General features: G+C 35.7%; 1 protein-coding gene and 1 pseudogene across 3 annotated transcripts in view; both read left to right on the top strand.

The window, feature by feature from the left end:
- Positions 1-26,895, top strand: part of NR2C2 (nuclear receptor subfamily 2 group C member 2) — a 137,700-nt gene that overhangs the window by 16,707 nt on the left and 94,098 nt on the right. For 2 of the 3 annotated variants that reach the window (XR_008913429.1, XM_007500265.3), the window contains exon 2: positions 6,101-6,184. The exons of the other annotated variant lie outside the window; for it this stretch is intronic. Coding sequence is in view for 1 of the 2 variants with exons in the window: in XM_007500265.3 (XP_007500327.1) it covers positions 6,125-6,184 (60 nt within the window). In the remaining variant the exon portion in view is untranslated. The remainder of the gene's footprint in view (positions 1-6,100; positions 6,185-26,895) is intronic. 3 annotated transcript variants of the gene reach the window in all.
- LOC100618213 (G protein-coupled receptor kinase 6-like) overlaps positions 20,989-26,895 on the top strand; it is a 30,811-nt pseudogene continuing 24,904 nt past the window's right edge.

The raw sequence follows: 26,895 nt of genomic DNA, 5'->3' as shown, positions 1-26,895 counted from the left end.
GGGGTTCTAAGTATCTATTACCCTAAATACAGTTACCTATCTCTCTATAGAAACTATCTGTCAACTTTGCCTTTCTTTACTTTTGAGACTTGTCTGTCTCCTATATTTCTGTATATTCTAGGCAGAGGGGAAAGCTTCTGAGAGAAAAGTCCAGTGTCTACTATTACCGGTGACAATGTTCTACCTTCTTTTGGGTAATACTGTAGAGAAACTGTTGCAGTCTACTCATCTGATGCCATTTACACATCTTTGTTGAAAGACTTATTACATATTTCAGCTGTTTTTGTTCATTTAGATGGTGCATCCTTCTATTTGGTTTTGTTTATTATTTTTAAAACTGCTGTGGAGTTGCTGTTGTTAATGCCTTAGGGTTGACATTTGAGGCAGAAGTTTTATTCAGAATCTTTGTGTGAAAAGAAGGTCAGCTTGTTCCTATGGGTTATCTTTGGGAAGAAAGTGTCTTATTTATCACTGGCAGAAAGGGGACTGTCGTGGAGAGAAGGAAAAATACAAGAGGGAAGAAGATTAACTCTTTTTCCTACTAAGAGAGTTTTAAAAACAAACATTTCTAAAATAATTTGGTTAGGCTGTTTTTTGGTTTTCCTGGGGTAAAGGGATTCACTGTGAAATAGAGTAAAAAAACTGGTTTGGGCAGTCTTGTGCATTGAGGTCAGTTTTTACCTTTGTGATAGAAAAGCTTTTTCACCTATTACCATTTAGTTTGATCCTTTTTCTCTATTAAATTGATTAATTAACAATTATTTTAAAGCAAATTATTTAAATTTTGTTAGTTTAGTGCACATTTTTCTATTCAGTTATATAAATGGATTCCTTCCTCATTTTTTACTTAAATTGGAAAATTACTATCAATTAATTTGTCACTGTAGAATGAGCTAATTATTGTCATAGAATAATTTATAAAATCACAACATAAATATAATTTCTACTGAAAACAATTTTCCTGTTTGAGAAAACATTGCCTTATAGCAAACTTAAAAAAAAAAAATTATTTTGTTAATGTGCAAAACCATAGAGCAGTTTCTGTGTTCATTAAATAAATATCTATTTCTCACTTCACTATGTGCAAAATAGTGTCCTGGGTCCTTTGGCTGGGGGACGGTGACGGGGGGGGGGGTGAAAGGAGGGTTCTCGCTTGTCACAAGTTTTGTTCTGTCACAGCAGTATTTTTCTTTGTTTCATTAACACTATTATTAATGATGGTTCCAAGAGTGCTAGAGTATTGATGCTGGTAGCTCTGTTAAGCCTAAGAAAAGTCATAAAGTGTATAGTATGTTCATATAAGAAATATTAAATAATAGGGTTCACTTATACATAATTTTCAACTTATGTGAAGGATCTTGGAACATGTGTGTGTGTGTGTGTGTCTGTGTGTGTCTGTGTGTGTCTGTGTGTGTCTGTGTGTGTGTGTGTGTAAAAAGCATATACAGGAGCCAATCATGGTGTCATAGACCGATAATCCCAGCCCCGGAGGAGACTGAGGCTTATGTCCTAAATTCTCTTCTCTTTTCCTTCTGTTCTGCTTCCCTTGGTGATATCATCAGCTTTCATGGATTTAATTACCATTTCTATGCTGACAGTTCTCAAATCTCTCTTTCCTGATTCTCTCTGTTGACTTCCAATCTCATATCTCCGACTGCCTTCCAGACATGTCAGATAGGATGTTCAGTAGACATCCTAAACTAAGCATGTCCAAAACAGAACTCATTATCTTTCCTCCTAAATCCTTCCTACTTTCTACCTTCTGTCTTCTTGGGTTTTCTATCTTCTTTGGCTTATTAGGTTCACAACGTAGGAGTCATCCTGGATTCCTCACTATCTCCCAACCCCATTATCTAGGCTGTGGCCCAGATAGACCTATCCATTTCCAGTTCTGCAATATCTCTCTAATATGCCCCTTCTCTCCTCTGGTACAGGACCTTATCACCTGATCCTGGGATTAGTGCAGTAGCCTGCTGATGGATTTGTCTGCCTCTGGTTTCTTCCCATTCCAATCTGCCCTCCATTCATCCACTAAAGTGATCTTCTTAAAACACAAATCCAACCATCTCACCCTGATACCCAGTACACTCCAGTGGCTTCTCATTTCCTCCAAGAGCAAATCCAAAATTGTTTTTTCAGCATTCAGAGCCCTTTATTACCTAGCCCCCTCCTACCTTTCCGGACTTGTTACTTGACTCCCTAGTACATACTCTCTGATCCAGTAACACTGACCTCTTGGAGATCCCATGAACAAAATATTCCACCTCTCAGCTCCAGGCATTTTTTCTGATTGCCCCTCAGATCTAGAACACTCTTGCTACTCACTTCCCTGTTTCTTAAGTCCCAGCTAAATGTCACCTTTAAAATGAAACCTTTTCCAAGCCTTTCCTCATTTAATTATTTCCTATTTATAACCCACTTTGCATCTATTATGTCATCTCCCTAATTAGATTGTGAGCTCCTTGAGGACAGGACTATGTTTTGCCTCTTTTTTTGTGTTCCTGGCCCTTAGCACAGTGCCTGGCACAGAGTAGGTCTTTCATAAATGTTGATTGAATTCTTAGCTGCAGAATACAAAGCTGAGCCAGTGTAAGTTTGGCATTAATATGGTAAATACTAATAAATAGTGAGTAGCCCCAGACTTCTAGCCTGAGCAAGATAGGGGAAATCAGTCTTTATTATTATTATTTTTTAGGAAAATACAAGAAAACCTTGAAGGAATAAAAGGCACTAGCAGCTTTAACTGATACTTTAGCTGAGTATTAAGAGAAATGAAGGAAGGGATCTCTTTATTATACCTTACAGAGAATCATCCAGCTTCTGCATAAAATATCTATAGTAACAGGAAATCACCACCTAATGAGGCAGCCAATCCAAGAGTCTTGGTTGCTAGAAGGTTCATTCCTAACCTACCACTTAGCCCAGTGCCACTCTAAGCTTAATAAATGCTTATTGACCGACTAATCCTGCTTTTAAGAACTTCACAAAACAAAGCTACTTATTCTTCCAAATGAGAACCTTTGAGAATAATAGTCTCTCAACCTTCTCTAGTTCCTAAAATCACCCCATCTTGTCCATGATATCATGCTCAGGGTATATGCCAGTTCGTCAATTTTTGCATATGAAAATACATACATTTTTGATAACAGTATTTTAACGTGTTATTCTTTTGCTAAAACATGTATTGAAAAGTCTAATATATACATCTAGTTACATAAGTTAATTGGAACTGGACATTATTTATAAATACAAATAATCCAGTAATATATCTTGGAAAATTTCCCCATTCTGGCTACATTTTTTTAAAATTCAAAGATATTTTAGTTTCCTAACTAGATTTAATAATTTTCATCATATTTTTTTTTCAAAATTATAAGTGCCAAACTATCTCCCTTCCCTCTCTTGGAGATGGTAATCAATTTGATCTGGACCATACACATATTATCATGCAAAACACACTTCCATATTCATCATTGTTGTAAGAGTACACTTATACAAAACCAAAACCCCAAATCAAACTGTAAATAAACTGACATGAAAGATGATATGCTTTGATCTGCATCCATCTGATTCCAACAGTTCTTTCTCTGGAGGTAGATAGCATTCTCCTTCATACGTTCTTCAGAATTGTCCTAGATCATTGCATTGCTGAGAGTCCTAGCTACATTTTTGAGTTTGTCTGAAAATGGATATTTTGCCAGGGGTCTAGGAAATTTTTCTAAAATATCTTTTAATAAAATTACAACTCCTGGTTTCCTAATTGGGTTCTTGTAAACACAAGTTTTATAGGAGCCAATTGATCCCAATGTAAATAAATGCTATTTGCAAATAGAGGACACAGAGATTTGTCCTGGTGCCTACAAACAGAGAAGCCCCAGCATATAGGGGCTGCCATTTCTCAAGGTATCATTTTAGAAAACAGTTTGGTTTTTTTTAACCCTTACCTTCCTTCTTGGAATCAATATTGAATATTGGTTCCAAGGCAGAACAGTGGTAAGGGCTAATGGGGGTTAAGTGACTTGTCCAGGGTCACACAGCTGGAAAGTGTCTGAGGCCAGATTTAAACCTAGGACCTCCTGTCTCTAGGTCTTGCTCTCAATCCACTGAGCTACCCAGCTTGCCCCCTAGAGAACAGTTTTAAGTCAAAGCAGCCACCCTCACCACTGTAGACAAGCCATGCTATGTCTTCTCCTTTAGCATCTTGCACTTAATAGGAATCTCCTGTATGATCAATCGTTAATTCATCAAGGTATGATTACAAAAAATTTGAAGAAGTTATCTTAATATACATAAAATACTACCTTTGACTGTAATATTGAATTTCAGGCAGCTGAGCTACTTTTTCAGGTGACAAGAAGGCTTTTAGTGTTGTTCTCAGCTCTTTGTGCATATTTTTTCTTACTTTCACATTTCCTCTAGCAGATTGCTGTTATTAGTAGCAGCAGTAGTCCTGAGCCTCCAAAAGTGATAAAAATTATTACAACCCCAAGGTAGAATTTTTTAGCACACCATATATAACAAATCATGGCAGCGTTTATCCATTTGTATTATTTGGAGGAATTTTATTTGCTTTCGGGGGAAAAGCTTTGATTTCTGCTTCATAGGACTTTTGCAAATAGTTGTTATAACATTTGGCTTGGAGGAAAGTAATTCTCAGTCTTTCTGGCAGTAATACATTTAAAATAATTTTTATGTTTTTCTTTTGAGACTAGGTTGAGGAAGGAAAGAAGGAATTATGAATATAAATACTGTTAAGAGTTCTATAAATTTGCACACCAAAATATTCCAGGTTAACTAAAAATTTAGAAAAACAATAGCCAGGTAAATGGGTTTATATTATTATGTGTAGTACACAGATACTGTATACTATTTGCATATGTGAATGCTAAAAATAAATTGTAATAGAGTCTTCCTATGATGCTAAATTTATGGTCAACCCAGGAAATGAATTCCTTCTGTGGTTTAGCAGAAAAGAACATTGAAGTGACGTTCAGGAGACCTAAATTCTAGGCCATGCTTTACTATTAACTCACTTTGTAACTTTGGACACACACATCTCTTCAGCTCTCTCAGCCTCAATTCCCTCACCTATAGAAAAAGGAAATTGGTCTCTATTCCTTCCTCCAACTATAGCATCTGATATTGCCAGTAATAGAGCCCCATAATGGAACTACCTGATAACTTGCTGTTGTGGATAGTGTTATAGTAAGGCTATAATGTTGTTGTTTCAATGAGGGTCATAAACTTTTAAATTTAGACTCATTTGCACGTAGGAATTGGACTAAGTGACACATAGCATCAGGCTATATGTTGTGAACTCTGCACTTGAGAAGCACCTAAATATTCACCCTCCTGAAAATGGATGTCAAAATCTAGCTTTTCATCACTAGCAAACCTGCTGAATACTACAGTTTTTGTTTTCAAGTGGAGGCTTTTTAAGAAATAAACAACCTCCTTAAAAACCATAGTCGTAGCATCCTTTTTTATATTTGTTTCGTCTCTGTTAGTGATAGCCCTTGCATTGCAGTGAAATTCATCAGGCTCTCTAGAAGATTTTAACTTTGCAGTAACACTAACACCAGAAGTAGAGCTGATGATAGTATCCTAATGGTTCAGTGTCCGAAGCTGATCTCAAGCCTTTCTAGATAACCACATTCTTATTCAGCACTTGTCATAGGAGCTGCCCTCTAAGGTGTGATATCTACCTACTAAAGAGGTAAACAAAAACTGGTAGCAGCCACCTTAGCATTTTACAAGTTGCACTAGCAGTTAGAGTTCCAAATTGGTCTTTCTTTGTACTTAGATTGAAAGGCTTTTTCTTCTTACTTGGAATGTTTTTGTTAGTCTGGTTTTGTCTTTGGGTTTTTTTTGTTTTTTGGATTTTTTTTAAGTCTTGTAGATAATTTGAGGAAGATATTACTAATGAACAGTATCCCCAGACGTGCAGTAAACATATTATACTGCTTGCTTGCTGCCATGTCTCCAGCAGAGGGTAAATTCACATTAAATTATGCCAGAGATTAATTTTGATTATTATTAATTTTTCAAGTAGCCTAATTTCTTCTTGCCTGATGGAAGTTGCTGGCATCTTTCCAAACAGGTTCTCTAATGATCTTGCTTCACCATGGCAACAAATATGGAGGTGCTGGCTCAGCAGATAGTGGAGACACAGCAGGTGGCTGAGGTGAGTGACAGATGCTATTACAATAGCTGGCACACTTGCTTTTGAAAAAGGAAATATGTCAGTGTGCTTTGTTGTTTTCAAGTGATAGAACCAGAGTTAGGCATCCTTACTGGGCAAATTCTGTTTATCCTGTAGAATAGATGAGGTGCCAATATAATATATGCCATCCCTTTCTTTTCACAGGTTGAGAATAGGGCATCTATTCTATTCTAAAATCAAAGTTCTTTCAAAAATTTTTACCTGGTCTCCTTTATCTACCCCCCACCCCTCCACACACCATGAGAAAATTGATGCTTCTAAAAAATAAGAGGGTTACAGTTTGACTTTGGAACTCAATTTCAGGTTCTCACACTTGATACCAAGCTAATGCTATGGAATTACTGAAGACGTAGTTCTTTTGAACCCCAAGATATATTTCCAAAGTAAATACACATACATAAAAATGTGAATTTTCTAAGGCATAAAAATTTGAAGAAAGGGATTTAGAAATTGAACACACAGACATTCAAAGTAACAAATCTGAATTGATCATTCAGATTGTTATGTAAACCTTTAATTTTAAACCAATCATTCACTTACTCTGTAAATAATTGTTATATGAACTGGGAATTAAAGACATCAAAGCAGACTTATTTCACCTCATTAAAATATTGTACTTTTCACTTAAATTAATAATTGTGTACCACTATGGAAAAAGTCAGGCTAGTGAAAATATTTACACTGGTAAAGTTTGTGTACTTATTTTCTGGTTTTAATATGTTTTCTTTGTGTATTGATAAGAGAGGGATTAATTCCCTTCTGAAACTCCATAGGATGTTGTACAGATATGAAATAGAGGTGAGGAATAAGTTGTGTCAGTAGTCAAACTTTGTAATCGGTAAAGCTGACTTAGGCAAGGTTGGTTGGAAACTATTTTATGACTCTTCGGCTTGAGAGAATAGAGTATTCCTTAGGGGATCAGAGATCTTTGAGGTTAAGGTGAGTGGGTACTATGTCTACATTCAGAAAATTGGCCTACAAATATGAATCCCACAGATTCTGCTTTGCAGCTTTATGGCTTCCATATGTTTAGGCTATGTCCTATATATTTTTAAACCCTTACTTATCAGTACTAATATTCAAAGGCAAAAGAGCCTTAAGGGGTTGGGGTTAAGTGACTTGCCCAGGGTCACACAGCTAGGGAGTGTCTGAGGTCATAGTTGAACCCAGGATTTCTTATCTCTATCCACTGAGCCACCTAGCTGCCCCTAAATTATGTCCTTCTTAAGGAAGAATTTATCATATTGTGTTGATTCCAGTATTATTTCTCATGGCAAAAATTCAGTTCTATATATTTATAAAATAAGAGATTTTAACACTTTTAGTTTTTTTATCTGTAAAATGGCCATAACAATAGCCTCTCCCTAACAGGATTATTGTGAGGATCACATTAAATAATATCTGTAAAGTGCTTTGTAAACCTTAGAGAACTATAAAAGTACTAGCTAATTTTTATAATCAATTTGGAGTATAGAAATAACATTTTAAAATTTTTTATCACGTTACTTCAAGATTTATTTATTTGTTGGTTGATTCATTTATGGCATTTCTATCTTAATTTAAAAGTTTCACAGTTTTTCTTTGAAAGTTAATAAAGGAAAACCAAAAAGAAATACTTTTTTGGAATAATCTAGAAGGAGATAAAATAGGTCCCATTTTGTTTTTCAACTTCATTTGCTAAACAAATTATAAAACAATTATGTTTATATCAAGTATACCCTGTCAATGTAGAATCACAGGCCTTATTAAGTCAAATGAGATACTTGTAAAGTGCTCAGCTCAGTGCCTGGCATGTAGTAGATATTTAATAAATGATTATCCCATCCCTCTTTTTCCCTCCTGTTCTCCCCCCCCCCCTTGTCCCCCACTTTATGTTACAGACAAACTGACCTGCTTTCTGTTCCCAAAATCATCATTCTATACCACCTCCCCTTTCCTTTAGTAAAGGCCTGGAATTCTCTCCTCCTTCACTTCTGCGTCTTAGACTGCTGATTTTCTTGAGGATTAGCTCAGGCATCACCTCTTACAGGAATTTGTAAGGCATAGATCTGGAGTTGAAAAGGACCTTATCAGCTCTTTGATTGATCAAACTCCTTCATTTTGCAGATGAGCAAACTGAAGCTCTAAGAGATGAGGTGCTCTGTCCAACATCACACTGGCAAGAAATATCAAAAGTGGAATTTGAAGCTAGGTCCTCTTGTCTCCAGAGCAATAAGCTTTCTTTTCTTTATCTTTCAGGGATTTCGTGTTCTTTTCCTCCTCTAGTTATTTTGCATGTATTAATGTGTCTATTGTACTCCCTTCTTCCACCACACCCTTACTCACCAAAATATAAATTCCTTAAGCTTTGGCACAATTTCTAGTCTATTGTATCTCTAATACCTAGCATGGTGACTTGTATACAGTAGTTGCTTAGTAGATGTTTGGTAAGTTAGCAAATGAGTGAATCATGCCATTTTAGTTTCTTGATTTCAGGCATATGTGGTATTGTCATTATTATTATACCTAATAAATGATTGCAATGCCCCAAAACTAAAGAAGCTATGATTTGTCCAAGGGTACACAACTATTAATGATAGAGATAGGCATTGTGAATTTCAAAAACTACTCAACCCTGTTCAAACCATTCTTTAGAGGATGGGATTTGGCTATTTCCTGATCAATAACAATAGAGATACTTGGAATGACAGAATCAGGTCTTGGAAACTACAATCTCCACCCTACTCAGGGTAACAAGATTTAGGAAGGGCTGCAACAAAGCTCAAGATTTAATTATTTGAGAATATGACCTTCAACAGACGTGTGCAAAGGGGACAGACCTCTGGGCGGTCCTGGGTTAAGCTAGAGCCACCATTGGCACAGGGGAGACACAGGAAATGAGGTAGAGGACAGCTGAGGAGTCTGGGGACTTCCTGTGTGGAGGAAAGGAGATTGTTGAAGGCTGGTGCTTGAGGTGGAGGCCCCGAGACTGTTTCTCCATTTTGGTTACGTGAGTGATAGGGACTGATCTCTTTTCTTTGCCTCGGCTATCCAAGGCCTTGGGCCTTTGGCCCAGCCTAAGCAGAGGGGGTATTTAAGCCCTATTCCCTTCTCTCCCCTTTCTCTTTCCTTCTCTCTCTCTCTAATACCCTTCTTCCTCCTGTTAGTGATTAAAAACTCCATAAATGGTTGACTGCTGACTTGAGTTTTCATTTAGGAATTACATAGCTGAATTCCTTGGTGACCTTAAATTAATATATATGTCTTTTAATGTGATTTCCATATCACAGCAGATAGAGAGAGAGAGAGAGAGAGAGAGAGAGAGAGAGAGAGAGAGAAAGAAAGAAAGAGAGAAAGAGAGAGAGAGAGAGAGAGAGAGAGAGAGAGAGAGAGAGAGAGAGAGAGAGAGAGAGAGAGAGAGAGAGACTAACTAACTGGCCACTTTATCAGCCAACTTCTAATATGTGCACATTTCTAAGTCCTTAAGATAGTCATCTATCAGGGAGTAATTTGAGATGATAATCTTTTGTTTTCTCTTTTCAAGTATAAAAATGCCTTGCATAAAGAAATGAAATAAATATTCTCTTCTATGGTAGGTTAATCTGTAGTTAATAAAAAAAGAATTCTTAATAACCCTGTTCATTCGTGGTGGGGTGTTTGTAGTAGGTCTTCATTACTCCCTTCCCCATCCTATCCCTCCCCTCCCCACCCCCCAAAAAATTCTACAACAGTATAATTACAGTTATTAGAAGCCTAAGTTATTTCATATGATTTGGGGTTTAGAATTCTTCTTATTGGACAATATTAGTAGGAGATCCTAATTTCTGAGGGAAATCTAATTTTAGCATCAATGGTAAAAATATAAAAATATTTTGAATGGAAGATCTAGTTAAAACTATATTTCAGTTATGAAACATTTTTGAACACAAGCTAAAGATCATGAACAAATTTTTGACAAGTTTCTCTATATAACAAACTTGGAAGCTTTTTTATATGTAAAATTATAAAATGTATATTATATACATACATGTATATTATATATATTTTAAAGTCATGCAATACTTAATATTTAAGGACTAAAAGATAAAATGTCTTATTTTCACCTACCTGTACAACTCTGTATTATGCATAATTAATATGTGACATTTTTTAATCTGTGGACAAATAGAAAGTGCAAAGAACTCTCACATAATTTTTGTGAAATATCCTGTACTTCAGTCCTAGTAACTAAATAAAAGAAAAACCTTCATGTTTTGATTCTAACAGTCATCAAGTGGGTACTCTTACTATATTTAAAAAAAAAAACTCAAAAAGAGGTTTGATCTATAGCCCAAATATATTGTTAATTGATTTATGTGAAAACAGTATTAATAAGAGTCGGTCTTTATTTTGCTCTGAGTGGTCATATTAGATTAGCTATGCCTTAGTAAGATAAAATTTGACAAAGAAACAGCCTTTTCCAAAAATATTGGATCTACGTATTTGTATTTGAATTAATCCCTTGATACAAGATAAAAGATTTTTTAAAAATTTGCAAATACCATTTATAAAACCAGCATCCTTGAGGAAGCCCCTTATTTCATTAAAGATAAGTGGATGAAAGAAAGAGAAAGAACTAATCATTTATCAGGCAGAGTGTATCATTAATATGTCCACAGACTAGTCAGAATTCCAGGATTTGAATTTTAGATGTCTTTATGCAATTGGAATAAGATGTAATGGTGATTGATTTTGCATATGCCTGAAACAAAAAACAACAATTTCAAATGGTCAAGTATCTTTTTTCCTATCATTGTAGATGTTAGAAGCTGGGGAAGGAAGGAATGTAGTAAAAAGATGGCAAACCATTTCATCCTATCAGCCTAACCACAGTTCACTGTTAACTCCAAAAGGCTTGACTATTTCAAATATTCATGATCTTCTTGAAATTTCCCCTTTACCAAACCAACTTAGAAAGGCCATTATTTGGAAGCCTTTTTTTTTTCTTCTCATAGAAGTGATGATCACTTCCACCAAGAAATCATCAACGATTAGGTTTTATGGCACAAATAATTTCATCACTCCTTCCTGCATGTATTACTTCTAATTATAGAAGATTGGATAGCAGTCTATTTTAGGTCTTGAAATAACACATGTTGGAAGATAGTTTTCATTGGGTGAAATCTAATTAAGAGTTTTATGGAATACTGTTTCCAGATGGCCTGCAGATGTGTGTGTGTGTGTGTGTGTGTTTATATTTTTTCACCCCAATATCTCCCAAGTTTCAGTTCCTCATCACCATTTGCCTTTTGGACATCAGACTGAATGTTCTAGAGGTGTCTGAAGTTCAATATAACCAAAACTTACTTGATTATCTTTCTTCCAAAACCCACTCCTCTCTCAAATTTGCCTATTTCTGTCAAAGGCATCACCATCCTTCAGCCTCTCAGATCGATAACATTGATAGTAACCTCTGCTCCTCATTCTCTTTCACCGTACATATCTAGTCATTTGCAGAAAATTTTTCCACTACTCAATATTCACACAACTTCCACCTGGGATCAGTCTTTTACCTAGATTATTGCAATAAGCCTCTGAATTGGTCTCCCTGATTCAATCTCTTCCCTGTCCAGGCCATCCTATAACACTTTTGCCAGAGTAATTATCTTTAAGGATTATAAAGCTAAATTATGTGACTCATACTCAGTCAATTGAGTGACTTCATGTTGCCTAAAAATAAAAATTTAGATTCTTCTTTTTTAAAACCCTACACAACCTGACTTCAGACTCGCTGTACTTCCCTCCAGTAGTGCCAGACTGACTTTCCATTCCTCACATAGTATGCTCCTAGATCTCTTCTTATGCCTTTGTTCTGGCTGTTCAGATATACCTAGATCTGCCTCAGAGAGTCCCTTCCTTCCTATAAGATGCCCCTCAAGTCCTATTTTCTTCATGAAATTCTTTCCTGGGCCCCCCAACTACTAGTGTCCTCTTTACCAAACTATTTTATATTTCATTGCTTTGTATATAATTGTATTTATTCATTTTATATTTATACTTTATGTATGTACTTATCTCCCCTATTAGAACTAAGATTCTTTTAAGGATTGTTTTCATTCTTTGTACTAATATCTCCAGCACCTAGCATAGTACCTGACACATAGTAGACACTTAATACTTGTTGATTATTGATTTTATTAACAAAACTGAAGATTAATTTCCATCTATACCATGAGCTCTCTTTCTGGTTTGTTTGTTTTTTACCTTGCACTGAGCCCTTTGTAAGAACATTTGGAAAGGAAGTTTTTAGAAAGCATCTTTTTTATAATTTACATTTCAAACTTTATACATTTTCCTTTTCTTATCTTCAAAAATTCTGAATGAATGATATAACTGACATTTCTATCATACTATTGGGCTCACACACACAAAAAAAAACTTATATGCATTATTTTCCTCATTTTTATACAGGAGTCACACCTAATAAAAGTTCTAGGCAGGATTTGAACATAGATCCTTTTGACTCCATCTACTATACCATAACACATCATGTGATGTCATATTCAGCATTTTTATTTTCAAGTTTTTAGCACCATTAATGAGAGTGCAAAGATCTCTTAGATATCTAACCATTGATTTCCCCTTTTTTCCTTTCTTTTTTTTATTATTTTCTTTCTATGTAATTCTTTATTCTGATTATTAAGTTAAAATTAATTCACTTCCATGCCTTTTAATTTAAAAAAAAAAAGCAACCTTTAATTCAATCTCCTCATAAATGGCTGTTCATGAAGAGGATTAGTAAAGATTATAATATAAAATAAGTAGCTTTTATGCTTTGTGAATAATGTTAACATAGGATTGATCTCTTTTCTACATCGAAGTTGTCTATTGTGAAGTACTTTTTCATCAAGGCTTGTATTCCAATTAAGTCACGGCTACTCTGGTATTTGAAGGCACTATAGAATTGTGAATATATTTAAATTATAGTATTTTAACAGCATGAGTCATGTGACAAAGATATGAGACATTTTACAATATAAATATTGAACTCCCTGAACAAACTTTTGTTTTACTTGAAACTTCCATCACCAAAGGGTGTTAGAAGAAAGAAAAGATTTGGGTTGTCAACAAACTAAATCAGCCTGACAGAAACTCTGTGAAATAAGGACTGTAAGCATTTATTGTCCCCATTTTACAGATGAAAGAACTGAATGTCAGAAAGATTAAGTGAATTGCCTAAGGTCTTCCTTGACTTCAAACCCAAGTATACTATACTATACTGCTTCTGTTTATTTGGTCATTATTTTAGTGCTGACTGTGTAAAGCACTGTGCTATAAAATAGCATTCAGACATTCCTAGACTTTAGAGCTATAAAAGACTTCAGTGAACATCTAATCCAGAAGTTTTTAACTTGAGGCCTATGAACTTCTTATAAGTATACTGCAGTTATCTCTTCCACATTGTAAAGGTGACACCCTTGGAAAATCTGCATAAAATTTTTTGGTCTTCCCTTTATACCAGGGAAGAAGTCTGAATTTTTTCTTTTTCTTTCGTGAGATGTTTCTAGTGTGTCATAAATTTTAAGTTGTGTGCATTTCTGAGTTTCTAAATGTTTTTTTTTATATCATCTTCTGGCCTTTGCATGTGATTTGCAACTTCCACAAACTCCCCCAAAACTCCCATTTAGTTTCTTATGCTAACCCATGTCCCACAATATATTAAAACCATGGTGGGCAAAGTTGCAGTGTGGAAGAGGGATAGGGGTGTGTATTTTGATAATTATTCAATAACAACTGGTTTTCTTTGCATTGTGTTTTCTGTATTTTTAAAAACATTTTTCTGAGAAAGGGTTTATAGTCTTCCCTGGAGAATCCATGGGACTTTTTTTTTTTTTTTTAACAAAAAAAGAGTTTAAGAACCTTTGATCAAATGCAACTCTTTATAAATGAGGAACTGAGCTCCTTGGAGTTGAACATGATTCACTAGAGTTTACACAGTTAGAAAGTAGTGAAGTTGGGATTTAAACCAAATCTCTTGACCCAAATATTGCATTCTTTCTCCTCTTATTGCAAAAGAGTAATATTTTTTAAAAAATTTTCAGTTCCAAATTTTCTTCTTCCCTTTAATCCCTTCCCTACCTATTCAAAAGGCAAGAAATGTGATACCCATTATACATAAGTAGTCATGCAAAACATATTTCCACATCGGCCACATTCGGGGACATTAAAGCATTCTCTCTCCAGAAGTGGAGAGCATTTTACACGTGTCCTTTGGAATTGTGGTAGGTCATTGTATTGATCAAAGTAGCTAAGTCTTTCACATTTAATAGAGTAACTAATAAAAACATGAAACTATCAAAAGAATATTTTTACATGGCAACAAGATCAACCAGTGCTAATTAATTATGTCTTGCTGCTTTAAAGTATTTTTTTTAACCCCTACCTTCCGTCTTGGAGTCAATACTTTGGATTGGCTCCAAGGCAGACGAGTGGGAAGGGCTTGGCAATGGGGGTCAAAGTGACTTGCCCAGGGTCACATAGCTAGGAAGTGTCTGAGGTCAGATTTGAACCCAGGACCTCCCATCTCTAGGCCTGACTCTCAATCCACTGAGCCACCCAGCTGCCCCCATATTAAACTATTAATATTGAATTTCCTTTTCACATGATTGTCTGGTCTTTTCAGTTAGATTGTTAACTAAGGGCAAATAATCTCTTGTATCTAAACTCTAGATCTACCATAATATCTTGCATTTGTAAGCATTTGATTTATTTATTTATTCATTTCAAATTCAGAGGGAAGGAGTCATATGAGCAATGTACACTAGATATGAAGGCATGATAGATAAAATACTAATCAGAGACGTCCTGTAAATAGCAGTAATTAAATGCCCCTGGGTTAGACATCTACATGAAGAATTTTCTTGATAAAATAAATATTGAAATTGGTCATAGCATTTCAACTGTGTTTGTATTAGTTGAATTTGGGTTCTTAGATATCTTTGTCAATTATTGATTTTCTAGCTCATGACTGCCCTCTAAGTTTCAAAAGTGAAATCATCACATTCAGTAAAAGTTCTTCATCTTAGCTCTTTGTGCTTTTGGTACAAGATGAATGATGACAATAACTGACATTTGTATGGTACTTTTAATTATTCCAAGTTCTTTCCCAACACCAACTCTTAAGTGGTATATAATATTATTGTCCCCTTATTAGTAATGAGAGGGCTAAACTAGCCCAAGGTCATGTGGTTAGTAAGAGGTCAAGATGGGATGCAAACACAGTTCTTCTAATACCAGTACCCATTCTGCTATTGTAACCATCTCCTGTTTTTGTCACAATTCGTTTATATAAATAATATCATAAAATACACTATATTTTCACTAAGGAACAATGTTGTAATTGTGGATTACCTTAAATATGTGCATTGAACCTAAACCACAGCCAGAAACCCTTATAAACAAATCATAGGATGTTTCTTTTTAAATGTTCTAAGCATTTCTACATCAACCAAAATCTTGTTGTAAAACTCAGATCCCAATTGTATATCATTTATCAATTACAAATTCTTTGATGACACTCGCTTCAAATGATATAGTCTCTGTAGAGTGCCTTATAACCTTAAAATGCTACATGCCACAGATGAGACAAGTTGGCAGATTAGAGGTAGCATTGTAGCTTGAAAGCTCTCTTCCCTACAAATAACTAAAATAACTGTCAAATTGAATTATGGAGGAACAGAACCAACAAAAGGTCAAGGTGAGAAATTTTTCCAGCCTAAGAAGACTTTAGGAGTTTGATAAGAGAGGTCTGTGACATTGATATAGAGGCCTGACCCAAGCACACAGTGCCAGCACCAGTGATGAACCTTAGAAATAACCCCAACAGCCACAACCACAGCAGTAGGAGTAGCTTCAGGAGCTTTCAGCTCAGAGATTTTGGTAAAGAAGATTGGAAAACTAGTCAGGAAAGAAATTATTGAGGACCCTTTGGTGGCACTGAATGCAGCTGATGCTGATTGGCAACTTCAGTGCACTTAGCGGGTTTGTTATGTGACAAGGAAATCACTTTAAAAGACTGATATATATTAATTTAAGGTTGCCAAAGAATTCAGCTATGTAATTCCTAAATGAAAACTCAAGTCAACAGTCAACCTTTTATGGAGTTTAATTACAAACAGGAGGAAGAAAGGTATTAGAGATAGAGAGAGAGAAAGAAAGAAAGGGGAGAGAAGGGATTAGGGCTTAAATACCGGTTCTGTTTAGGCTGGGCCAAAAGGCCCAAGCCCTTAGATAGCTGAGGCAAAGAAAAGAGATCAGTCCCTATCACTCATGTGACCGAAATGGAGAAACAGTCTCAGGGGCCTCCACCTCCAGCTTCCTTCAGAGCAAACTTCTCAAAGCACCACCTCTCAGAGCAAAAACCTCTCCAACCAACCACCCCTCAGTCCTCAGACCCCCCCTATATTTAAGGAAACCATCCAAGTTCCCTCCCCTCAGTTCTCACATCTACCAATCACTGTCCATGTCTTCCCTGTGCCAATGGTGGCTCTAGCTTAACCCAGGACCGCCCAGAGGTCTGTGGCTTTGCATATGTCTGTTGAAGGTCATATTCTCAAATAATTAAATCTTGATCCTTTGCTGCAGCCCTTCCTAAATCCTGTTAGGACTGAGTGGGGTGGAAATTGTATTTTCCAAGACCTGGTTCTGTCATTCCAAGTATCTCTATTGTATCAATTCTAAAATCAATCATGACTCAAAGAACTTCCTGTTCTATGCTTAAGCATAGGTCAAAGCCCTTTCCATTGTTCAGCAAAAGGTTTCTGTCCTAAAGTAATCTTAAGAAGGGAGTGGGAGGAACCTCCCATGCCAATGGGGTTCACATTCTAATAGAGTTCCCACTATCAATAGGAAATTTTTCAAGTATGAAATTTCCCAATGGTGAAATTTCCAACATTTATAAGTCTAAGAAATTTTAAGGTTTACAGTTATAGCTTCAGGGTAAGAGCATTTACGACTACAGGGTAATAGGTCCTTTCCTAGGTAAAGACAAAAAGGCGGTGACCAAAAACTTGCAGATTAAGAATTGATTCTGAAAAAAGCAGCACACACACACACACACAAAAAAGCCTGAAGCTTGAGACAGTCTTCCACCTCAAGGTGAGCAGAGGCTAACTTTCACATAAAGTTCAAAGTCAAGAAATCAGATGGGGAAGTGAGTAAATGAATAAACAATAATTAAAAAAAAGTACTTGACCATGAAAATCTACTCCAGTATCAGGGAAGAATAAAATGTAAACTCAGAAGGAGATAATGTGAAAATAGCTATAAGTAATGTCTCAAAGAAGAATTTGACAGAAATGCAACAAGATTTCTTAGAAGAGTTAAAGACATGAGTGGTAGAGAAAATTTTGAGGAAAGAAATGAAAGTGATTAAAGAAAATTATGAAAAAAAGACTTAACAGCTTGGTTTTTTAAAAAAGAGGTATAAAGAAATAACACCTTAAAAAAAAAAAACAGAATTGACTTGATATGATAAAAGAGGCACCAAAAAATCACTGAAAATCACTGAAGAAAAGAACTTCTTAAAAAGCAAAATTGGCCTTAAAGAAAAAAGCTTTAAAGTTTAGTGAAGAAAATAATTTCTGAAAAAATAGAATCGGGTAACTGGAAGCTTATGACTCCATGACACATTAAGAAACAATAAAATAAAGTCAAAAGAATGAAAAAAAATTGAAGAAAATAGAAATATCTCATCAGCAAAACAACTGACCTGGAAAATAGATCAAGGAAACATAATTTAAGAATTATTAGACTGCTTAAAAGCCATGATTTAAAAAAGAGAGAGAGAGAACCTAGACATCATATTTCAAGTAATTATCAAAGAAAATTGTCTCAATGTCTTACATCCAGGGAGAAAAATAGAAATCAAAGGATCAGCTCCTAAAAGAATATTTGCCAAATTCTAGAACTACTGGATCAAGGAGAAAATATTGCAAATAGCCAGAAAGAAGACATTCAGATATCTTGAAGCCAGTCAGGAAAACATACAGTTTATCAACTTCTACATTAAAGTATGAGAGTGCTTGGCATATATTCAAAGGGCAAAAAAAATCTAGGATTACAACCAAAAACATCCTACTCTGAAAATTTGAGTATGATATTTCAGATTTCAGATCTATCAAAGAAATGGAATATTTAATGAAATAAAGGACTTTCCAGCATTCCTAATGAAAAGACCAAAGCTAAATAGAAAATCTGACACTCAAACACAACACTCTAGAGAAGTATAAGAAAGTAAACTTGAAAGAGTAATCATAAGAGACTCAATAAAGTTTGACTTTACATTCTTGTATGGAAAGAAGATACATGTAGCTCATAAGAAGTTTTATCATTTTTAAGGCAGTTAGAATGAATTTACATAGACAGAAAACATGTACATAAGTTGATTATATTGGAATGATTTCCAAACAAAAGAAATGAAGGGGGAAGGGAGAAACAAAATGGGAGAAATTTTCCACATAAAAAAGCATTTCAGTAGAAGGGGAAATGTGTGGTTCCTCACCTCACTCTCATCAGAATTTATTCCAAAAGGGAAGTACACACACACACACACCTACACCTTTTAGTATAGAAATCATTTTACCCAATAGGGAAATAGGAGGGAAATAAGATAATAGAAAAAGGAGAATGATAAAAAGGCAGACGGATCAAGATAGGCAGTACTCAGAAGCTCAGACTTTTAAGAGGGAATGGCATAAAAAGAAAGAGAGAAGAATAAACAGAAGAACTTGGTATGGAAGGAGATATGCAGTAATTATAACTGAATATGAATGGGATGAGCAACAATATGTTATTTGCACTTGAAGAGACACATTTGAAACAGATACACAAAGGTAAAATAAAGGACTAGAGCAGAACCTAATGTATTTCAGAGGAATTTTAAAAAAAGGAATAGCAATAATTTCAGACAAAACAAAAGCAAAAATAGACCTAACTAAAAGATAATCAGGAAAACAGCATTTTGCCAGAAGTTGCCATAAACAATTAAATACTATTAAAATTTATAACAAGTTTCTCTAATAAAGATCTCATTTCTCAAAGATATAGAGAATGAAGTTAATTTATAAAAATAAGAGCCATTTCCCCCAATTGATAGTCAAAGGATATGAACAAGCAGCTTTCCCTTTTTTTTTTAAGTATTTTTCAATGGTTACATGATTCATATTGTTTCCCTCCTCCCCTCCTAGAGCTGACAAGGAATTCCCCTGGGAACAAGCAGTTTTCACAAGAAGAAATTAAAACTATAGTCATGAAGAAATGTTCTAAATCACTGTTGATTAAATAAATGCAAATTAAAGCAACTCTGAGGTATATTTCACACCTATCATAACTTTAATTAATTAATTTAACTAAACACTGCTGGTATTCTAGTCCAGCCATTATGGAGAACATTTTAGAACTATGCCCAAAGGGCTATCAAAGACTGTGCATACCTTTTGACTAGGCAATGCCACTGTACCCCAAAAATACAAAGATAAAGGAATAGGACCTATATATATATAGAAATATTCATGGTGGTTCTTTTTGAAGTGGTAAAGAATTGGAAATTGAGGGGGTGCTCATCAGTTGGGAGTGGCTGAGCAAGTTGTATTGGAATACTATTACAATATAATATATGATAAGCAAGATGGTTTCAGAAAAAAACATGGCAAGACCTATGTAAACTGAGGTGAAGTAAAGTGAAAAGGACTTGAACTTGGAGATCATTGGGCACAGTAACAGCAATATTGTAATGATCTTCAATTGTGAAAGACTTTGTTGTTGTGATCAAAGACAATGTGTTCCTGATGAAAAAATGCTGTCCACTTCCAGCAAAAGAAATGAGAAACTTTGAGTGCAAATTGAAGTATAATTTTCTCACTTTCTTAATTTTTCTTGCTTTTTTTTCAATATGGTATGGAAATATTTTGCATAATTTCATTGCTTGCCTTCTTAATGGGTGATGAAGGTGGGGAAGGGAAGGAGAGAATTTGGAATTCAAAATTTAAAAAGAAGAGAATGTCTAAAATACCAGGAATTAAGACATTAAGAAGGAAAAAAACAAACAAACCCTACATGCCAACTGTGCCTTTTCTTTTCTTTTTTCTTTTTTTCTTTTTTTTTAGAAACAGTGTGGATAGAATGCTGCAGTTGAAGTCATAAAGATCTGGGTTTGGAAACCATACCAGATACTTCCTAGTGGTGTGACCCTGACCATGTCACTTAGCTGTGCTCTACTTCATTCTCTTCAACTATAAAATTGGCATAATTGGTGACAGTGAGGTGATGAAAGGACTTAAGGTCCAGAAGACCTTAATTCAAATTCAGCCCCAGGCATTTTTTAAGCTCTTGCTCTGTCCCCATAACTAGAAGCACCAAGGATACAAACCTCCCCCCACCCCCCCACCCCCAAATTAAAACATCCTCTTCCAGAGAGAGAGTGAGTGAGAAATCCCTGCTTTCACAGAGCTGGCAGTCTAATATAGGAGAGAATATGTAAAATAACTTTGTCTCAATAAGATACATACATGAATAAGTTGGAGCTAATTTCAGAGGGAACACCCTAAGATTAAGGAGGATTGGGAAGACTTTTTGTTCAAAGTGGAACTTCCACTGAGACTTGAAGCCAGAGAAACCAGGAGGGAGAACGGAGGAGGGAGAAAATTATAGGCTTGTAAAACAGCCAGAAAAAAATGGCCCAACTTGGGAGATGAAGTACCATATGCAAGCATTTGAGGGTAGAGGCACAGTATCATAGCATCAAGAGTATGCGGGGAGGAGTAAGGTGTAAGAAGACCCTTCAGGCAGGCATCAGTCAGGTTAGGAAGGGCTTTACTATCCAAACAGAGGAGTTTTTCTATGATCTGAAGGCAACAGGGAGTCGATGGAGTTAATCAGGGAAATTACATGGTCAGATTTTTACCTTAGAATGATACATTCGACAACTGAGTGGAACATAGACTGGTGGGGAGTGAGACTTGAGATCTACTAGCAGACTATTGCAATTGGCCACATATAAGGCTAAAAGGGTCTATCCCAGGAAGTGGTGGTGTCACAGGAGAGAAGAAGTAAATAGGATTGATGTGACAGAGATAGAAATGATAGGACTTGGCAGCTGATTGGATATGGAAGGTGAGAGAATGAAGAATTGAGCATTACAGCTCGGTTTTGAGCCTGGGCTACTGATGGTACCCTTGACAGTAATAAGAAACTTAACAAGAGAAACTAGAAAGAGAGGAGGATTAGGGAGTCAGTATTTTTGTAAGTGGAATATAATTGCACTTCGTGTTAGAGTAATCTACCAGTTTACGTGTATATAAGAATTATCATAGGCATTTATAATAAATTGGTAGGGATCCTTTAGATTCCCGTCAGATTTCTTTTTGTCTTCCTTCAGATATTTTCAATTATGATTATCCAGCAATGAACTCAAGACTGACTAGTAATAATAAACAATCAAGAGATTTGAAATAATTCCTTAAATTCCAAGTAAAAAAATGATCATCTTAACCTGACATCTTTTGTTGTTTTTGTACAATGTCCAGAGACATATTTTCTCTTCAAGAAGACAGATGGAATGAGCATATTGATAAAAAATAAAATAGCGCCTTTGGTTCTCCACTTTATCACTGTGTTCTTTTTAAAAATATGGCATTGTCAACATGGAAATATAGAAATCCCCAGCTTACTTAGTTTAAGGGCATAAACCCCAGGTTTTGACTTTGTCACAGGAGAGGGAGTTCGATCCTCTGTAAGGAGGGTGTGATATACTGGGAGAGGCTTCTGGAGACAAAAGAGCTACTTGACTTCGGATAGGATCTGCCTCCCACCTGAAGTGGATGTCTATTGTCTGGTGATGTGTGACCTTTCCTCAGGGGGAAACCTCTCCTGTGACAAAGTAAAAACCTGGGGTTTATGCCCTTAAACTAAGTAAACTGGGGATTTCTATATTTCCATGTTGACAGCATACACACACATCTGTAGCAAGTGAGCTACTGGGAGAAGTGATCCCTCCCAATTTCTCAAGGGTACTTTATACCTCACAAGCACTTTGATACTCTACATTCATATTTCTTTTTGTGTTTTCCCCCCTCCTCTGTTAGACTGTAAGCTCTTTATTAACATAACTTAATAATTTGTATATTCCTAGGATGTAGTAATAAACACATCATAAATACTAAAATGTTCAAATGCACTAGAGAATATATACTTTTCTGAATAGTGCCGGAACATTAGAGGCCATTTAGTCTAACCTGTCTTTAAAAAAGTCTCACTGTAACATACTTAAGTAATCATGTAGCCTTCATCTTCAAAAATGAAGAAAGCATTCATTAAGTGCTTCCTACATACAAATCACTGCTAATAAGCACTGGGGATAGATAGAAAAGTAAAACAGTCCCTGCTCTCAACAAGCACTAATCTAATAGGGAGACCACATATAGAAGATTTCAGCTGCAAATGAGATGAGAAAATCCCATAATCCTTAGGGTGCAGCAGCAAAGCATATTTTAATGCTTCTTTAAAGTGATTTCCATTGATATATCACATCATTTTCTGATATTTAGCTTCTTGATAATGCCAAAGGCTTGGAAGGCAAGAAATTTCTTTTTCTGGGTCTTTTGTGGCTGTGCCTATAGCACCTACAGGAGCAATTACCGGGCTACGTCTCTTCAAGAGCTACTTTTTAAGGATAATAGGTGAGAGTACTGTGCAGGAAATGTTTCTTCCTCTTCCATTCAATACTCTTAGGTTCAGATTTCTGGACTCTTCCCATCTGAGTCTGAGGGAAGATGGTGGAAGCTTGATTTGCCTTGTATGTGCTGCCTCCTGTGTCTCCCTCAGGTTGCCTTGTTGATTTAGCTAGGCGGGCCTGCTTATCCTATATTGGGCAGTTGGTGGGGATGGCTAGGCTCTTCTCTCTGGGAATTACTTCTCCATTTTGTAATTGTGAAACTGATAGTTTCTAATCCAATTGTTAGAGGTTGTATTTATCCCTATTGAATTTAACCTTATTAGATAGTGGCCTCCAAAGTAGGATATATGCAGCCAAAAAGGCATATAAGATGATCCATTAGGGTGCTAAAAGAAAATATTCAGATTTCTAATTCTATTCATTTGTACCTTTAAAAATTTTCTTTTAAGATCTTAAGCTTTACTAATACCTGACTTACAGATCTTCCCTGGTACAAACAAGTCATGTGTCATGGTATGAGAGCATCCTGAGTGATGAACAGAAGTTACAAAGCATGGAAGTGTTGACAGTGACCCCTCATTCACACCTCCACTTTCAGCATATTGCAATGAATGAATCAAAGCACCATTTATCAGCGTGCAAGGATATAAATCACATAGCAGAGGCAGTCCCTCCTCCCAAGGAGTTCACTCACATTCTAAATGGGGAGATGGCACCTTTCCCCATCACAATTTTGATATATTGCAAGTCGGAATAAAAAATTTAAATGAGAATTTTTGGGGAGGTTTGCAGAAGTCACAGAAATATGGAAAGACCAACAGATGACACAAAAAGTTCAGAACCTCAAATGCATAAAATATATGGATAGTACTATGTGTTACAATAAAAGGTGTACTGTAAATACTCAATAAAAGAAAAAAGGAGGACCAAAAAATTTTACATGGATTTTCCTGATCACAGGGGCTCTATGGTCTTAATCCCTTCAGTGTGAAAGGGATACCTGTATTGTAGTTTACATATGCCCAATTAAGTCAGTTTATGAATTAGATTAGTTTTAACTAAACTAATCCTAACAGAATGGACAAGTAGTTAAAAAGATTCTTGAAAAGAAACTATGGGTGACCATAAGCATACAAAGAAACAGCTAATTCTTCTACTCTTGTTACAAAATGTCACCTATCTCCTGAGTTTAAAAAAAAGAGTACAAACTAATCAGATTTGACAAGTAGTTAAATTTTTTTTAGTTATCAAATTCTTTGGAAAATGAATTTACATTCATTGTCATTAACCTCCCCCAATTGTATTTTGTGCCTTGAGGCACTAGCTAATGATAGTCTAAAGTCATGGTGATAGGAAGGTGATTTAGAAGCTAATCTTTTATTCCTGAAAATTATTTGTATTAGCAATAAAAGCTTTTATTTTTATGCTTTTACATTTTAAAAAATATCAAATCAAGTTTCAGCAAGTTTTTAACTCATTTGTTATACATTTTAGAATGTAGTACCTCCTTATTAGTTTATAAGAACTGATTAGCATTAAAATAGAAGGAAACTTAATCAGCTAAATTTCAACAAAACTTTTATATTACTAAAGTATGGGTTTAAAAAATGAGTATCATGACTTAGTCTATAACAATAATAGCTAACATTTATATAGTGCTTGTTTAAAAAAATTTGTAATACTCCTTAAAATTTTGAGTTCTAAATTCTCCTTCATTCCTTGCTCCCCCCCCCCCAGAAGGCAAACAAATTGATATTGATTATACATGTGAAAGATTTCAGGGGCCAGCTGGGTGGCTTAATGGATTGAGAGCCATGCCTAGAGACGGGAGGTCCTGAGTTCAAATTTGGCCTCAGATACTTCCTAGCTGTTTGACCCTGGGCAAATCACTAACCCATTGTGTAGCCCTGACTGCTCTTCTGCTTTGGAACCAATACACAGTATTGATTCTAAGACAGAAAGTAAAGGTTTTTAAAAAGAAAAGAAAGAAAAAGGAAGGGAGAGAGAGACTTCACAATCTTTAAGCAATATATTCTAGACTCCTCCCTGAAATAGCATTTGTCCCCTTGTGAATCACCAGAGGTAGATAATAGTTTTTTGGTTAAATGCCGTTTGTCTCATTCTGTGATGCCTATTCTCTATTCTACTGCCCAGCATTCTACCCTCTTATTTTCCTGATACTCAATCGATTCTAATTTCTGCCCCACTTCCATTTAGGCCAGCAAATACTAGAATTCATACAGCTGACAAGCATTCTTAGCCTATATGTTTACTCTGACCTTCATTAAAGTGTTTTCTTAAAATGTTTCTGATGGCCCTTCTGGGTAGTATTCCATCACTACTTCATTGTACTCCTATTCCAAAAAGCCGGAAAGGACATTCTAGGATATCTTCAATCTATCCTATTGAAGACTTTTAGGGGAGCCTAAGGTGGGGAGGGGGCTTTTAGGGGAAAGGGAGCCAAAGTCTGTCATTTGTACTGCCTTTCCTGAGAGTTAATTTGCATTATTTAAATAGGCATTTGCAATTCTGAAGACAGATATTGTTTTTCTCACCCTATAATGACTAACATTCAGTTTTTTACAAAGCAGTCTTCATATCACATCAAGTTATATTTGATATGTAGCAGAATGCCATTTTTCTTAGCACAAATGAGGTATTAGACTTTAACATGCTATTTCAGTATGTTTGTCTTAGGGAAAACTTAGGCCTTCTTAGGTGCTTCATTGTGGCATGTTCTTCTAATCCGTTGCTTGGTTTCATTGACTTTCCCAAAGACGTTCTGGTAGTCAAAGGCCAGATTTGACTGAGTCCTTTGACTGCAAACCTTTTATTTTTTAGATGACACCTTACCTATGTAAGATTTAAAATAGTTGAGGTCTTAAACTGTAGTGATTAAAATAGTGGAAGATATAAATTGTGATAGATATAAGAGAGGGTGAGTAAATTTGACCGCAGAAATATGTTTCACTACAGTGTCTTGGTTTTTAAATCAAATATAAGGTGGTCGCCAGGGAAATATTCCCAATTATTCAAATACCCAAGTCAACAGGGATTTATAGAGATTTTAATTAATACAAATGTGGAATTAAAGAAAAGAAAGAAAGAGAGAAAAAGGGAATAAGTATGAAGGGCCTTAAGCCAACATGGCCTAGACCTGAGTCTTAAGAGAGAGAGATCAGTCAGTCAGTCTTTTAACACTCACCACAAGGTCTGCCTAAGCAAGGATTCTAGTGACACCAGGCCAGCATCATCTCAGCTGACTTCACCAGCTCCCTCCTCCATCTGAATGTTTCAGAATGAGTCCTCCTCAATCTGAATGTTTCAGAATGAGCTCCAGCTCTTCTCTGAGCTCTTATTTTTAAGGGAAAAATCTCCTATGTCACCTCCCCTAAGTTCTTCCATCTACCAATCACTCACTGTAGATGTTTTCCAAAAGACAGCCCATTTTGAATTCACAGCTGAGTAGATTAATCTCTTTAGTAAGTCAGGAAAAAAATGCTGCTGTGTTGACTAATTTCATTAAGAGAAAACCTCTGAGTAAGTTTTCACCTTTTAGGTCTAAGTAGTTTATAAGTTGCCCCACCTTTATAGGCACCTAGCATCCCATTGTATCAATTCCAAAAACAGGCATGGCTCAAAGAACTCCTTTCCTTTATAAGTGTGGGTTTCAAGTACTTTCATTGTTTAGCAAGGAGTTTTCTGCCCTAAAGCATTCTTAAGTATGGTGGAATTGAGGTCCTCCCATAGCAAGGAGTTTTCTCCCCTAAAGCAGTCTTAAGTAGGGGTGGAGTAGGGATACTCCCATAGCAAGGAGTTTTCACATTCAAGTAGAGTTCTCACTATCTGGTAGGGAATTATTTCAAGTAGGGAATTGGAGGATTCCTCAATGTGGAGTAAAATTTTTAACATTCATAAGTGTGAAATTTTAAGGTTTACACCTATCTTCAAGGTCCTTATGCTTTTTACTATATAAGAGCTT

The sequence above is a fragment of the Monodelphis domestica genome, chromosome 7 (genome assembly GCF_027887165.1).
Source record: "Monodelphis domestica isolate mMonDom1 chromosome 7, mMonDom1.pri, whole genome shotgun sequence".
Lineage (NCBI taxonomy): Eukaryota > Metazoa > Chordata > Mammalia > Didelphimorphia > Didelphidae > Monodelphis > Monodelphis domestica.
The sequence above is the reverse complement of the archived record's forward strand: the minus strand, read 5'-3'. Positions and strand labels throughout refer to the sequence as shown.